This window comes from Mixophyes fleayi, chromosome 3, assembly GCF_038048845.1.
Source record: "Mixophyes fleayi isolate aMixFle1 chromosome 3, aMixFle1.hap1, whole genome shotgun sequence".
In the NCBI taxonomy this organism is placed as follows: domain Eukaryota; kingdom Metazoa; phylum Chordata; class Amphibia; order Anura; family Limnodynastidae; genus Mixophyes; species Mixophyes fleayi.
Genome location: NC_134404.1, coordinates 74,095,640 through 74,108,883, shown reverse-complemented (window position 1 = coordinate 74,108,883; position 13,244 = coordinate 74,095,640). Strand labels below are relative to the sequence as shown.

The 13,244-nt window shown below is 38.2% G+C and overlaps 1 protein-coding gene across 17 annotated transcripts in view; it reads right to left on the bottom strand.

Annotated features, from left to right (window-relative positions):
- KIF1A (kinesin family member 1A) overlaps positions 1-13,244 on the bottom strand; it is a 137,121-nt gene that overhangs the window by 41,506 nt on the left and 82,371 nt on the right. For all 17 annotated transcript variants that reach the window (XM_075201804.1, XM_075201805.1, XM_075201807.1 and 14 more), the window contains 5 exons: positions 7,845-7,963; positions 7,064-7,149; positions 5,412-5,547; positions 4,569-4,734; positions 3,100-3,190 (listed from right to left, as the gene is read on the bottom strand). In XM_075201804.1, the coding sequence (XP_075057905.1) occupies positions 3,100-3,190; positions 4,569-4,734; positions 5,412-5,547; positions 7,064-7,149; positions 7,845-7,963 (598 nt within the window). The remainder of the gene's footprint in view (positions 1-3,099; positions 3,191-4,568; positions 4,735-5,411; positions 5,548-7,063; positions 7,150-7,844; positions 7,964-13,244) is intronic.

Below are 13,244 nucleotides of genomic sequence, written 5' to 3'. Positions count from 1 at the left end.
TCATTCATTCAACTTTTCAGTTTTTCTACTAAAATATATACATAACTGTTAATAAATAAATGAAGCACCGGTCATTTATGGTTAATTTGTGAGCAGACATTTGGACTGTTTTATTACTTGTTTCACTTGTTTGTGTATAAATGATACTTTACTAGAAATGCACTTCCTACAAAGGCGTACCTGGAAGGTGTAACAATCAACCTATACAAAATACACCTCAGTTCAGCTGGAGAATTCAAGTCTAGTTCACCAGTTAGCCTGCAAGCCAGTTATAAATATCACTGTACATACCACATCCTTAGTTTAAAGATATTTAGTTCGCCAAAAGCATCTTAAAATGTATTACGTTGTAAAAGCAGATAACCGCTACTTATAGCGGTTTCACATGAAATATCCATGGTTTTTGTCAAGGCAAAAATTCCCAGTGCAGTGATATATTATATATTTTGGATGATAAAAAACTGACTTACCACCAGCTAGAACTTTCAAGCTAGTTTTCTGAAAATCAGAGTAATGTAGCAAATACAGTAGGTGTAATGCATCAGGTCAAAATAATGTAACAAATGTAGTAGATGTAATGCATTAAGTCAAAGTAATGTAACAAATGTAGTAGATGTAATGCATTAAGTCAAAGTAATGTAACAAATGTAGTAGGTGTAATGCATTAGGTCAAAGTAATGCAGCTATGCAGTAGGTATAATGCATTAGGTCAAAGTAATGTAACAAATGTAGTAGATGTAATGCATTAAGTCAAAGTAATGTAGCGATGCAGTAGGTGTAATGCATTAGGCCAAAGTAATGTAGCGATGCTGTAGGTGTAATGCATCAGATCAAAATAATGTAGCGATGCTGTAGGTGTAATGCATTAGGTCAAAGTAATGTAACAAATGTAGTAGGTGTAATGCATCAGATCAAAGTAATGTAGCGATGCTGGAGGTGTAATGCATTAGGTCAAAGTAATGTAGCGATGCTGTAGGTGTAATGCATTAGGTCAAAGTAATGTAACAAATGTAGTAGGTCTAATGCATCAGATCAAAGTAATGTAGCGATGCTGTAGGTGTAATGCATTAGGCCAAAGTAATGCAGCGATGCAGTAGGTGTAATGCATTAGGTAAAAGTAATGTAACAAATGTAGTAGGTGTAATGCATCAGATCAAAGTAATGTAGCGATGCAGTAGGTGTTATGCATTAGGTCAAAGTAATGTAGTGATGCAGTAGGTGTAATGCATCAGATCAAAGTAATGTAGCGATGCTGTAGGTGTAATGCATTAGGTCAAAGTAATGTAGTGATACAGTAGGTGTAATGCATCAGATCAAAGTAATGTAGCGATGCTGTAGGTGTAATGCATTAGGTCAAAGTAATGTAGCGATGCAGTAGGTGTAATGCATTAGGCCAAAGTAATGTAGCGATGCTGTAGGTGTAATGCATCAGATCAAAGTAATGTGGCGATGCTGTAGGTGTAATGCATTAGGTCAAAGTAATGTAGCGATGCTGTAGGTGTAATGCATTAGGTCAAAGTAATGTAACAAATGTAGTAGGTCTAATGCATCAGATCAAAGTAATGTAGCGATGCTGTAGGTGTAATGCATTAGGCCAAAGTAATGCAGCGATGCAGTAGGTGTAATGCATTAGGTAAAAGTAATGTAACAAATGTAGTAGGTGTAATGCATCAGATCAAAGTAATGTAGCGATGCTGTAGGTGTAATGCTTTAGGTCAAAGTAATGCAGTGATGCAGTAGGTGTAATGCATTAGGTCAAAGTAATGTAGTGATACAGTAGGTGTAATGCATCAGATCAAAGTAATGTAGCGATGCTGTAGGTGTAATGCTTTAGGTCAAAGTAATGCAGCGATGCTGTAGGTGTAATGCATTAGGTCAAAGTAATGTAACAAATGTAGTAGGTGTAATGCATCAGATCAAAGTAATGTGGCGATGCAGTAGGAGTAATGCATCAGATAAAAGTAATGTAGTGATGCAGTAGGTGTAATGCATTAGGTCAAAGTAATATAACAAATGTAGTATGTGCAATGCATTAGGTCAAAGTAATGTAGCGATGCTGTAGGTGTAATGCATTAGGTCAAAGTAATGTAGCGATGCAGTAGGTGTAATGCATTAGGCCAAAGTAATGTAGCAATGCTGTAGGTGTAATGCATCAGATCAAAGTAATGTAGCGATGCTGTAGGTGTAATGCATTAGGTGAAAGTAATGTAACAAATGTAGTAGGTGTAATGCATCAGATCAAAGTAATGTAGCGATGCTGTAGGTGTAATGCATTAGGCCAAAGTAATGCAGCGATGCAGTAGGTGTAATGCATTAGGTAAAAGTAATGTAACAAATGTAGTAGGTGTAATGCATCAGATCAAAGTAATGTAGCGATGCAGTAGGTGTAATGCATCAGATCAAAGTAATGTAGCGATGCTGTAGGTGTAATGCATTAGGTCAAAGTAATGTAGTGATACAGTAGGTGTAATGCATCAGATCAAAGTAATGTAGCGATGCTGTAGGTGTAATGCATTAGGTCAAAGTAATGCAGCGATGCAGTAGGTGTAATGCATTAGGTAAAAGTAATGTAACAAATGTAGTAGGTGTAATGCATCAGATCAAAGTAATGTAGCGATGCTGTAGGTGTAATGCATTAGGTCAAAGTAATGCAGCGATGCAGTAGGTGTAATGCATTAGGTCAAAGTAATGTAACAAATGTAGTAGGTGTATTGCATCAGATCAAAGTAATGTAGCAATGCAGTAGGTGTAATGCATTAGGCCAAAGTAATGTAGCGATGCAGTAGGTGTAATGCATCAGATCAAAGTAATGTAGTGATGCAGTAGGTGTAATGCATCAGATCAAAGTAATGTAGTGATGCAGTAGGTGTAATGCATTAGGTCAAAGTAATATAACAAATGTAGTATGTGTAATGCATTAGGTCAAAGTAATGTAGCAACGCAGTAGGTGTAATGCATTAGGTCAAAGTAATGTAGCAACGCAGTAGGTGTAATGCATCAGGTCAAAGTAATGTAACAATGCAGTAGGTATAATGCATTGAATCAGCATTAGATCTGACCCCAAGTATATTCAGTACTACAAGCTTCTGTTAGACTTACATTTTGAACATGGTAGAAACCCAATGGTGGTCCACGGCCTGTGTTTTTTAAAGGTTCAGTAGAAAATGCCTCGTCATGGCGGTGGATGAAACTAAAAGAAAATTATACATTGTCACCTTTCAGTGTACCAAAAAAGTGATTAAATTGCTGCAAAAGTGCTAAGTGCCTAGTGATGGACAACATGTGGTCGAAGAGCTGTATGCGCCCCCCCAAGCCTTCACCTGAACCTGCAGCTCCTTCATGTTTTATACCCCAACAGTCCTTTTTTATGCGTCATTGGCCCCAGCTCTTTTTTTTTCGCTTTTTGCCCGCCGAGCTTCACTGGTGGCATCATCATTTATTTAGTAGGAGCTGATGGTGAAGCATAAAGCAAAGAATAAGACGAAACTTGATGTTATTCTTTTCCTGGAGCAGCTGGCTCCCCAGTTAAAGCTTGGCGAGGAATGTGTAGGCTGTGTTATGCACCAGTGTGTTGAAAAGCTGTTGTCTATTTTTGGTTCTAGTTACACATATGAACATAAATTGTTTTATCTTACATTAACATGGCTGCGGATATGTTATTATCATATTGCTTTGACTAAATCTATTGTACGTATGTACTGTACTAGTGAGATTAAGGTTACTGTGAGGTCCATTTGAAGGTTAGATGCCTGCAAGTGCGACCCTTGAAGTATATCATGTTCCCATCACTGGCCTAGGCAATGATACTAACAATCATATAGTACATTATTTAACAGTCGAATTCTGACAAACCTTTTAATGTATTCCTACTTGAAACCAAACAAATTAGCATTTTCTCTAAAGAGACCAATAAATGATACATTCACTTTACTTTCAATGGCTTTTAGTTGATGCAGCTTTCCACCTTGTCCAATATGTGAGATTAGCAGGTGATGTTTTATGTTATCACTTGCTGATCTCATACACTATAACATAAAACATCACCTGATAATCTCATACAGTATAACATAAAACATCACCTGCTGATCTCATACAGTATGTTTTATGTTATACTGTATGAGATTATCAGGTGATGTTTTATGTTATACTGTATGAGATTATCAAGTGGTGTTTTATGTTATACTGTATGAGATTATCAGGTGATGTTTTATGTTATACTGTATGAGATTAGCAGGTGATGTTTTATGTTATACTGTATGAGATTATCAGGTGGTGTTTTATGTTATACTGTATGAGATTATCAGGTGATGTTTTATGTTATACTGTATGAGATTATCAGGTGGTGTTTTATGTTATACTGTATGAGATTAGCAGGTAATGTTTTATGTTATACTGTAGGAGATTAACAGGTGATTTTTGCAGTACACTGATATTAACAGGTAATGTTTAATGTTATAAAGTATGAGATTAACATATGATGTTTTATATTACACTGTGTGAGTTCAGTAGATAATGATTTATATTACACTGTGTGAGATTAGCAGGTGAACATTTTTAAAGACACTTACTTGAACTGGCAAAATATGTCAGCATATTCCGGAGGGATACTAGATGCTTGTAGTACGGTGACTCTAAATGTGAAGATGGTGCCCAGTTTCAGGGGGTGCCCACCTCCATCTGACAGGTCAAGTGAAGCTTTTATTGGACTATCAAGGAGAGCGGCCTGCTGAGAGGCTGGAAAAGCAATCAAAACGGGACATTGCAATCATTACAGATTCAAGTGCTTAAATACAATTAAATGTAAAATGTACCATTCACGAATTAATGACAGCCATCTTGCGGACTGTATCAATATACAGTCTGGTGAATACGTCAGTGATGCTAGTGAATTAACAGGCTTCATTTTCATGAATATTGGTTCAGCTAACAAAATGGCTGCCACAACTGTGTGTAGGGGAGATCTTCAGTGTCAGAACTACTTATTAATAGCACAGCAAGATAGGAAATATTTATGTACGTTGCCGATGTTCAAACTTGCTAAATACATCTAGATTGTATTGTATATAGGTGATGGAGCAACCTGATTACCAGTCCACCAAGGTACGTGACATTACTGGACAGTGGAAAAAAAGTTGAGGGTGAGTTTTTTGTCTGTGCAGCCTACCCTGACATGAGTGACGTTTCTGACTGCACAGTCTATTGAAACAGCACCGACATTTGTTCCATTGATTCCAATCAAATATTGAAAGTAGGCTAAAGATAAACTGGAGTAAAAAGTGGAGTTATTCCAGAAGTCCATTGTCATATTTATGTAATTCTCAACCCCTGACAACCCCATGTATAACAGTCGAAGTGACGGGCGACGTAACACTAAGCATTGTGTAATTTATTTCAGTATTGGTAACACTGACCAGCGCAAGTGTTGTTGTTGACTTCATCTGCATTCGGGCCACTATCTGGGTTTTGGCCTTGCCCCCCTTCCACTATTCGAAGTTCTTCCTGGGATGTTCCTGAGCGTGTCATTCCTGCACAGGTCTCGGCCTGGAACTGTCCCCGCAACGATGAGAAGACATTATAAGAATAAATTTAATACACGTAGAATAACAGCTATCCGCACACAAAGACATCCTACAAGTGTATCATTATGGAACAACATTTGAAAATGATGTGTAGAATTCAGAAAACCACTGCATGGATTCTAGTACTAACTGCAAAGTAGCAGTACTAGTATATAGCAGAAGTAAAGAAAAATTGGAGCAAAAAGTTCAAAATTCAATAGTGATAAGTATAGAATGCTCAAACAACTAAATGTTTTACTTCTGTTTGTATACTCTACTAAGGGGCATATTCAATTGTCCGCGGAATTGCCGAAAATCCCGCGGTCCGCGCAGGATTACCGTTATTACGGTAATCCTGCGCGGAAAAAAACATTAATACGGTAATTTACTCGCTGGATTGAAATCCAGCGAGAGATTACCGTATTAACGGTATTAGTTTTTCCGCGCTCGAACCTGCGGACAATTGAATACCCCCCTAAATGTCAGCAAATATTGTTAGTTAATGTACAGAATGACTGCCCCATAACAGATTTCTAATTGTGCAAATGTGCCCAATTATCCACCTGGTGCATGCACTGGTTTTTGGTACTACCCCCTATAAAATCAGACTGCACCTAGTACTGTAATAGAGTAAAACTGTCACACCAAAATCTTTCCACTTTTATGATCACACATACATTAAATTAAACTGATTTTTTTTTTCTCCTAAAATACTGCAATTCCTGATTACTAGCACCTTCTGAGCCCCCAAAACAGTCATTTTGTAGGGAGAACAAGATTCCACAGCCACTAACAATCAGGGGCAGCACGGTGGCTAAGTGATTAGCAATTCTGCCTCTCAGCACTGGGGTCATGAGTTCAATTCCTGACCATGGTCTTATTTGTGAAGAGTTTGTATGTTCTCTCTGTGTTTGTGTGGGTTTCCTCCCAGACACCAAAAACATACTGGTAGGTTAATTGGCTGCAATCAAATTGGACCCTAGTCTCTCTCTGTCTGTCTGTGTGTGTATGTTAGGGAATGTAGACTGTAAGCTCCAATGGGGCAGGGACTGATGTGAATGAGTTATCTGTACAGCACTGTAGAATTAGTGGCATCATATAAATAAATGGTGATGATGAAGGGTTCCTCCATTAACATGTCCTCTTCACCCCACACCACAACACAAAACCTCATTTTGGCATGTGGGTGCAAGCTGAGGCACATTGAGCTAGGAATACCACAATTTGCCCAGCCGTTCCAATCACAAGATGCATATTCACGTGCTTTTCCTGAAAATACAGGCGCATTTGCCCACAAATATGCACAATCACGTCACAAGACAGTAAATGTGCTGCAGTGGTGCAATTTTGCACATTTGTAAATGAATCTGCCCAATGGATGCTACAATATAATATTGGGTGAAGCATAGATAAATAAAAGCAAAAAAAAGTAAGAGGCATTACAGAACACTAACACAATGAGCTTGAAACGGAAAAGTAATTTGTATTAGGGCAGATTTTCTCACCTTTTGGAAATGTTGATCATCAAAGGAGATTTTGGCTGTTCCAGATTGCCTGACTCCAGAGCCATAATCAGGTGCTTCCTCATCAGCTGCAGACAGACACCAATGTATCATTATGACAAATCATCCATACCCACATATACAGACACAATATATGCATAGACTATTGAAGGAAGAAGACAACTATATGTACAACACAAAATGTCCAATATGGTGAACTCCAGGGGGTAAATATGAAGAAGCGGATTCTGCAAGTCGCCGATATCCGTCAACTTTGGAGAGGAAATTTAAAACGGCAATCGCTTTCAAGACAATACTTGCCTTGAAAGCAGTTGCCGTTTTAAATTTCCTCTGCAAAGTTGCCGAATATTAGAGACTTGCAGAATCCGCAACTTAATACATTTACCCCAGGTGTACATAAATAATCTTATACAAGCTTGTACTGACCATTAATGCTACAAGAGATCCATTAGGGGACTTCTCTTACGGCCCCAGATGGATATCTTACATACGAATTGGGTTTATTTCAACACTATAAGTACAACATGTCTACTTTGTAGGTTATTTATGAATTTAGAGTACAAGATGTGTATGCTAGAAGAGATTTATCAATGGCCTCTGTACACTGATCTCACATTTTAACTGATTAGATTCATAATTTTAATTATACATGTATTCAATATGTAGATGAACAAGAGCTCAAAAGCCAGTACTAGTAAGGGTGGGTTTACAAATGTGATAGCAATACAGAGATAGATGTATACATATTGGAAAACAATCTTACCTGAAATGGCCTGAACAGCAACTCGAAGAAACCCCTTCACCTCTCCCTTCTCACTGACAATAGCAACTCGATGAACCAGAGGCACGGAGTACAGCAAGTTACTCAGGTAGACAAAGGCCCTGCAGAGTGGTTGGGATAGATAGTTTACAGGGGAGAGAGAAAGAAAGACGAGAGAAGGTAGTGGTAGTAGATGAAAGAGAAGAAAATGATAACAGTAGGATATAAAAGGTTGGAGAGGAATTTAATAAGAGAAGTGAAGAATTGAAGAATAGTAAGATGAGTTGGAAGTTTCAGATGAGATCATAGTAAAAAAAGAGGAGGAGATGAAAGGGGAAAGGGGAAAAATAAAAGAGAAGAGGTCAAGACATACACAGCAATTATTTGGTTGGAGGGATACAGATCACACCACAACAAGAGCTTCCAAGCCAAAGAAAACATATGTGGGGTGGACAGCCCCAAGTAGCTAAGGAGTGACTGGGTCAGGCACAGCAGGGAATGAGGACAATGAGATGGAAGGACAAACTGGGTGGTGGACAGTGATAAACAAGGGGAAGAATCGTGAAGGTGAGGGAGGGTTGGAGGCAGTGAGGAGGGTCAGCTTGACCCTGGTGTTCTGTGTGGTGGGGAAAAGGCCAGCAGCAGAGCAAGAAGGTGTATGGATGTGCCGGCCAAAACCTGAAACAATCAAACGAAAATAGAACAAGGCAAAAAGACAGAGAAATACGGGAAGGAGCCAGCTCTTTCCATACTAGTGAAGAAGAGAGAATCCTCACAAATCCTACCACACAATGGAACTAAGATTTTGGTTGACTATTGTGGAAGGTAAAATATTCTGAGGATACTAAACACTGCTACCCTTTAGAATAGACATCCTAAACACAAAATAACATAACTGACCCCAATGTTCTTACAGGAAGTCCAGGCGTCAACAGGATTATTAAAACTTATCATACAATCATAAAAAAAGGTATGTATCATCTTAAAATACACATATTACACCTTTACTAACAGATGTGCTTTACATCCAATCACCTATAGCAGAGGTGCTCAAACCCAGCCCTCAAGAGCTACCAACAGGTCATGTTTTCAGGATTTCTGTCTGTAGAAACAGGTGGGATAATTACTGACCCAGAAAAATAGATTAACTCTTGATTAAAGAAATCCTGAAAACATGAACTGTTGGTAGCTCTTGATGGAACAATGTATTATTTTATTTTATTTGGACTTTGGGACCCAGTCGGCATGTTTGACTGGAAGGTATTTTCTTTATTTCAGGACAATGCAGAATATCTTTCAAACATTCTTCCAGAACATAACATGTAGTTTTATTGTGTTTGTCAACTATCCAGCCTATAATTAGAATGGATAAATGAGGGTCCACCATACACAGGCTCAGTTTTGTGGACAGGTCATTGAACAAGGCAACCTACATGCAAAGGCACCAATCCACGCTCTGTGCACGTAACGTTTTGTGTTTTTTTTTATTCTGTATTTGTACCTTATGATTTACATAGCCTAAAAAATGTAGCTATGGGTTTAATCAGAATTGACAATTCTCTATTTATTTTAAAAAGGCTGGATGCAGTGGTGTTGGCGCCATGGAGAGATAAAGCACTGGGTGTTATAGGACAGCACACAAGCAGTCTGAGCCTAAGCACATAAATATTTTTATTATACCTAAATTTGAAATGTATCGCTCTCTTAGGTCCCATGACAAATTATTCATCCTTATAAAACAAAGCAACGAATAATTGAAGAGATCTGGGGAGCCTGCATTGCCAATTGGGTTTGTTGACTAAGGTGGGAATTACCCAAACTCCCCATGGAATGGCCAAATATTGGTCCCCTAGTTATGAAGAATATTGGTCACGGCTGCTGTGAATAAATACACCCTATAATAGCATGTTGTGTTGTTACTTGTAACTCAGTGATAAGGCAGCATAGGCAGAAAAGAACTGTAGAAAACTTTTTTCTTCTGTCCCTCTAAATTGTGCTGCTCAAGGTCTATATGATTGATAAGAAAACAAGATGTCATAACTGCAGCTGAAGTAAGATTACTGTGCACTGAGGGCATCATTTAGATACGGACATAAGTCCATTTGTGACGAGTAAATAAACACATCTCTGTACTGTGCATGTGTACCAAAATGCATCTATATTTAGATTTGAGCATACTATATACTTGCAGCATCTTACACCTGGAGAGAAGAAGCAGGGACGGGCAATCGTAAGTTTAATACAGTAAAGATATGAACATGTCCGTATTCCACTTTCCAACTAAAATATCAACACTGCTACATAAACAATTTTAAGGTACTGTACATGTTTTATTTCCCAAAAGCAATTGATCCTGTGCTTCATACTTCACTAGGATAGGAACAAGAGACTGAAAGATTAATATTTGCCCTCGGCCTCTGGTTTGCAAGAACAGTTCTGCTAATTTTGAGAATCAGCCTTATATATGTTGTTCTGTTTAATATTGATTATCTGATTTGTACTACTTCTGTATGTTGGTCTTAAGGACCTAAAATTTCCCTGGGCTGGTAAGCTGCCAGGCCATTCTGAAGTAACGGTCAATATGGGCGCCATTGTACGTATATTTAAGGGAATCGGCAGAAGAAGTTTACATTCCTGTCTCCAAGCTGCTCGACTGTGATGTCATCACACAGCATCCTGAATATGTTATTGTCTATTTAAGGAATTGGATTTATTTAAGGTCATTGCACTAATATCCCCTTCATTTCTTAGAAGACATCAAGGTTTGTTGTGACAATAGTGTCATGTTTGTGTCAAGTTTAGATCTCCTAGATTTATACATTAGAGAACTGCAAGAGACATGGGGGTAAATGTATCAAGCTGAGAGTTTTCCGGCGGGTTTGAAAAACCCATCAGATTCTAGCTATCATTTATTTGGTATATTCCACAAAATAAGAGCTAGAATCTGATTGGTTGCTATATGCAACATCTCCACTTTTCAAACCCGCCAGAAAACTCTCAGCTTGATACATTTACCCCCTGATCCTTCATCTTAAAGCTCTACCTGAAAGGAGAATTCTACATCTTCATTGCTTCTACAGCACTTCTACAACACAGCTAAATTCATATACATAACCCACCGTAGCCCAGAGTGTCCAGCCTTTGTGTAATTTATATTGAAATGGCGGCTACTATGAAGTTTCTCAGCAAGCCCATCTAACCTCCAAAATGCATTTTGTGGCTAGAGGGGGACAGGAGGATTAGTGTAATAAATTGGTCATACATAGGAAACCCTCACCGATAGTACTGGGAATCTGTACAGATATTATTTATACACTACAGAAGCAGCAGTGAGCTAAAATACTGAAATCAAGTAAACTGAAATAAAGAAAAGATGCATCATGTTACTGATCACTAATATAGAGGTAATATTTATTGTATTTCTTCTTCCTTCAACATGTGCCACTATGCACGATTACAATTTACATAAATGTTATACATAGCATATTTTCAGGAAGATGCAGCAATGTCCATACATGAAGCCCGAGGTTAGGTGAACGTTGTTGCATAAGTCTACCCAGCCAGCTCTATGTCTTGTACACAAATGAAAAGAGAAATGTGTGTCTACCCCTAATCCTAATCGTTTCATATACACTGGTGACCCTATCTCCAATCCGGTTTTTATTATTTCTCAAGCCTCTAGCCTTCATTTGGAACTTCTTCTGCAACTGCCTCTTGTCTCTTTTTAAATTCATTTTACCGGGCTTAGACTGTCTATTGTATTCACTTTTTTCTCAGTGACGTTAGTTTTTGTAGCCCATATAATGTTCACAACTGAAATATCACAGCAAGCTGTAATAGAAACAGCGATTCAACGTATGTACAGTGCAGCTCTGCAGGAAACTAAGTTGACACATCCAACTTGTGATCCTGTAGAGTGTTAGTTCTAGTGACTAATGCTCGCTCTAAACATTTTGTGGTGGTATGTGCCGTCCCATGTAAACTTTACTGCAGTCCAATTAATATGCTGGCACAAATGATGACAGTTCCGTGTTCTATAAGTTGGTGGTAAATTTGGTACATCGTAGTTTAGGAAGATAGAAATAATTGCCTCACAGGGAGAGATATATTTTATACTGTGTATCAATATGCCACTAAGGAACCACTGCTTCAGAAGGAAATACTACTGTAAACATAGGTTTCACATTATGTAGTATATACTATACCTAGCATAGTCATGTAGGCCACACTTAATAAATTGGGTTATTAACCCCTTCACTATCAGGGGGGCCTGCAATGCATTTAAGCATGTTTTTCTTATATACATACATAATACAATGGTCAAAAATGTATTTTAAAATGAAAACACTTATATAGGAACAATGGGACCAGCAATTCCTGCTTATAAGCCGCAAACAAAAAAAAAATGTAATTCAAAAAGATGCACTGATACGAAACAGTACTATATACTTTGGGACTGACGTGGAGTGGGATATACCCCAGTGTGCTTAGTGTATCTTGCAAGAAACCTCTCTGCCCAGAAAGTGGGTGCACACATATGTGCCTTGGCAGACTTGTGTGATTCTGGCACTTATTCCCGCCTCTGCCTGGTGGGACAGGAGACGAAAAGGGCGTTCTAACGTTGGCCAAACATAGCAAAGGTGTGTTTACACAAATGCTGCTAATGCAGGCCTTCAGAAACACATATATATATACATGTCAGGAGACGTATCTTTCGCACCAGCTATAGGGCAGGTGCAGATACTCACTAATGATGATGACTGCTCACTAGACGCATATGCTGCTGATGTGGATGCATCTAAAGATGTGAACAGCTCTGTATATGGATGAAAATATGCCATTTTTCTGTTTATGATATTTCAAATGCTTTGCTAACTGTGTTAACCTGCTACCATAAACTACGACTAATATTTTACTTATTGATTTAGAGTAAGTCAATGACTTGGCATGTAGAAAGTCACTAAAATAACAGCAAGAAGTGAGTTAATGATCGGACATTCAAGGAAATTAAAGATCGTTAGTTCACAATTCTCAAATACATGTGTTCTTTGGTTATTTCCTTATTTATTTACAGTTCCACTTAGAACAACTTATATATGACTTTTACATCCCCAAGCATGAGGAGCTCCTTGCACTTAACCACTGAGCCACTCTGATTTAGTAGAACAAAACCATCAACTCTGTAAACATAACTGGTCCTAGAGCTTAAACATTTTTATATGAGTGTTTTCATATTGATTATTACTGATAGAACTACTCCATAAGACCACGAGTTAGTCACACAATACATACAGTATGTCTACGTGACCACATTGTTTGAAGACAAAGTCATAAGGTAGTAAAGGGTCTTATGAAGTGACATCTCTGAGTAAGAATTGCTGGGATCATTACTGTGCATTGCAG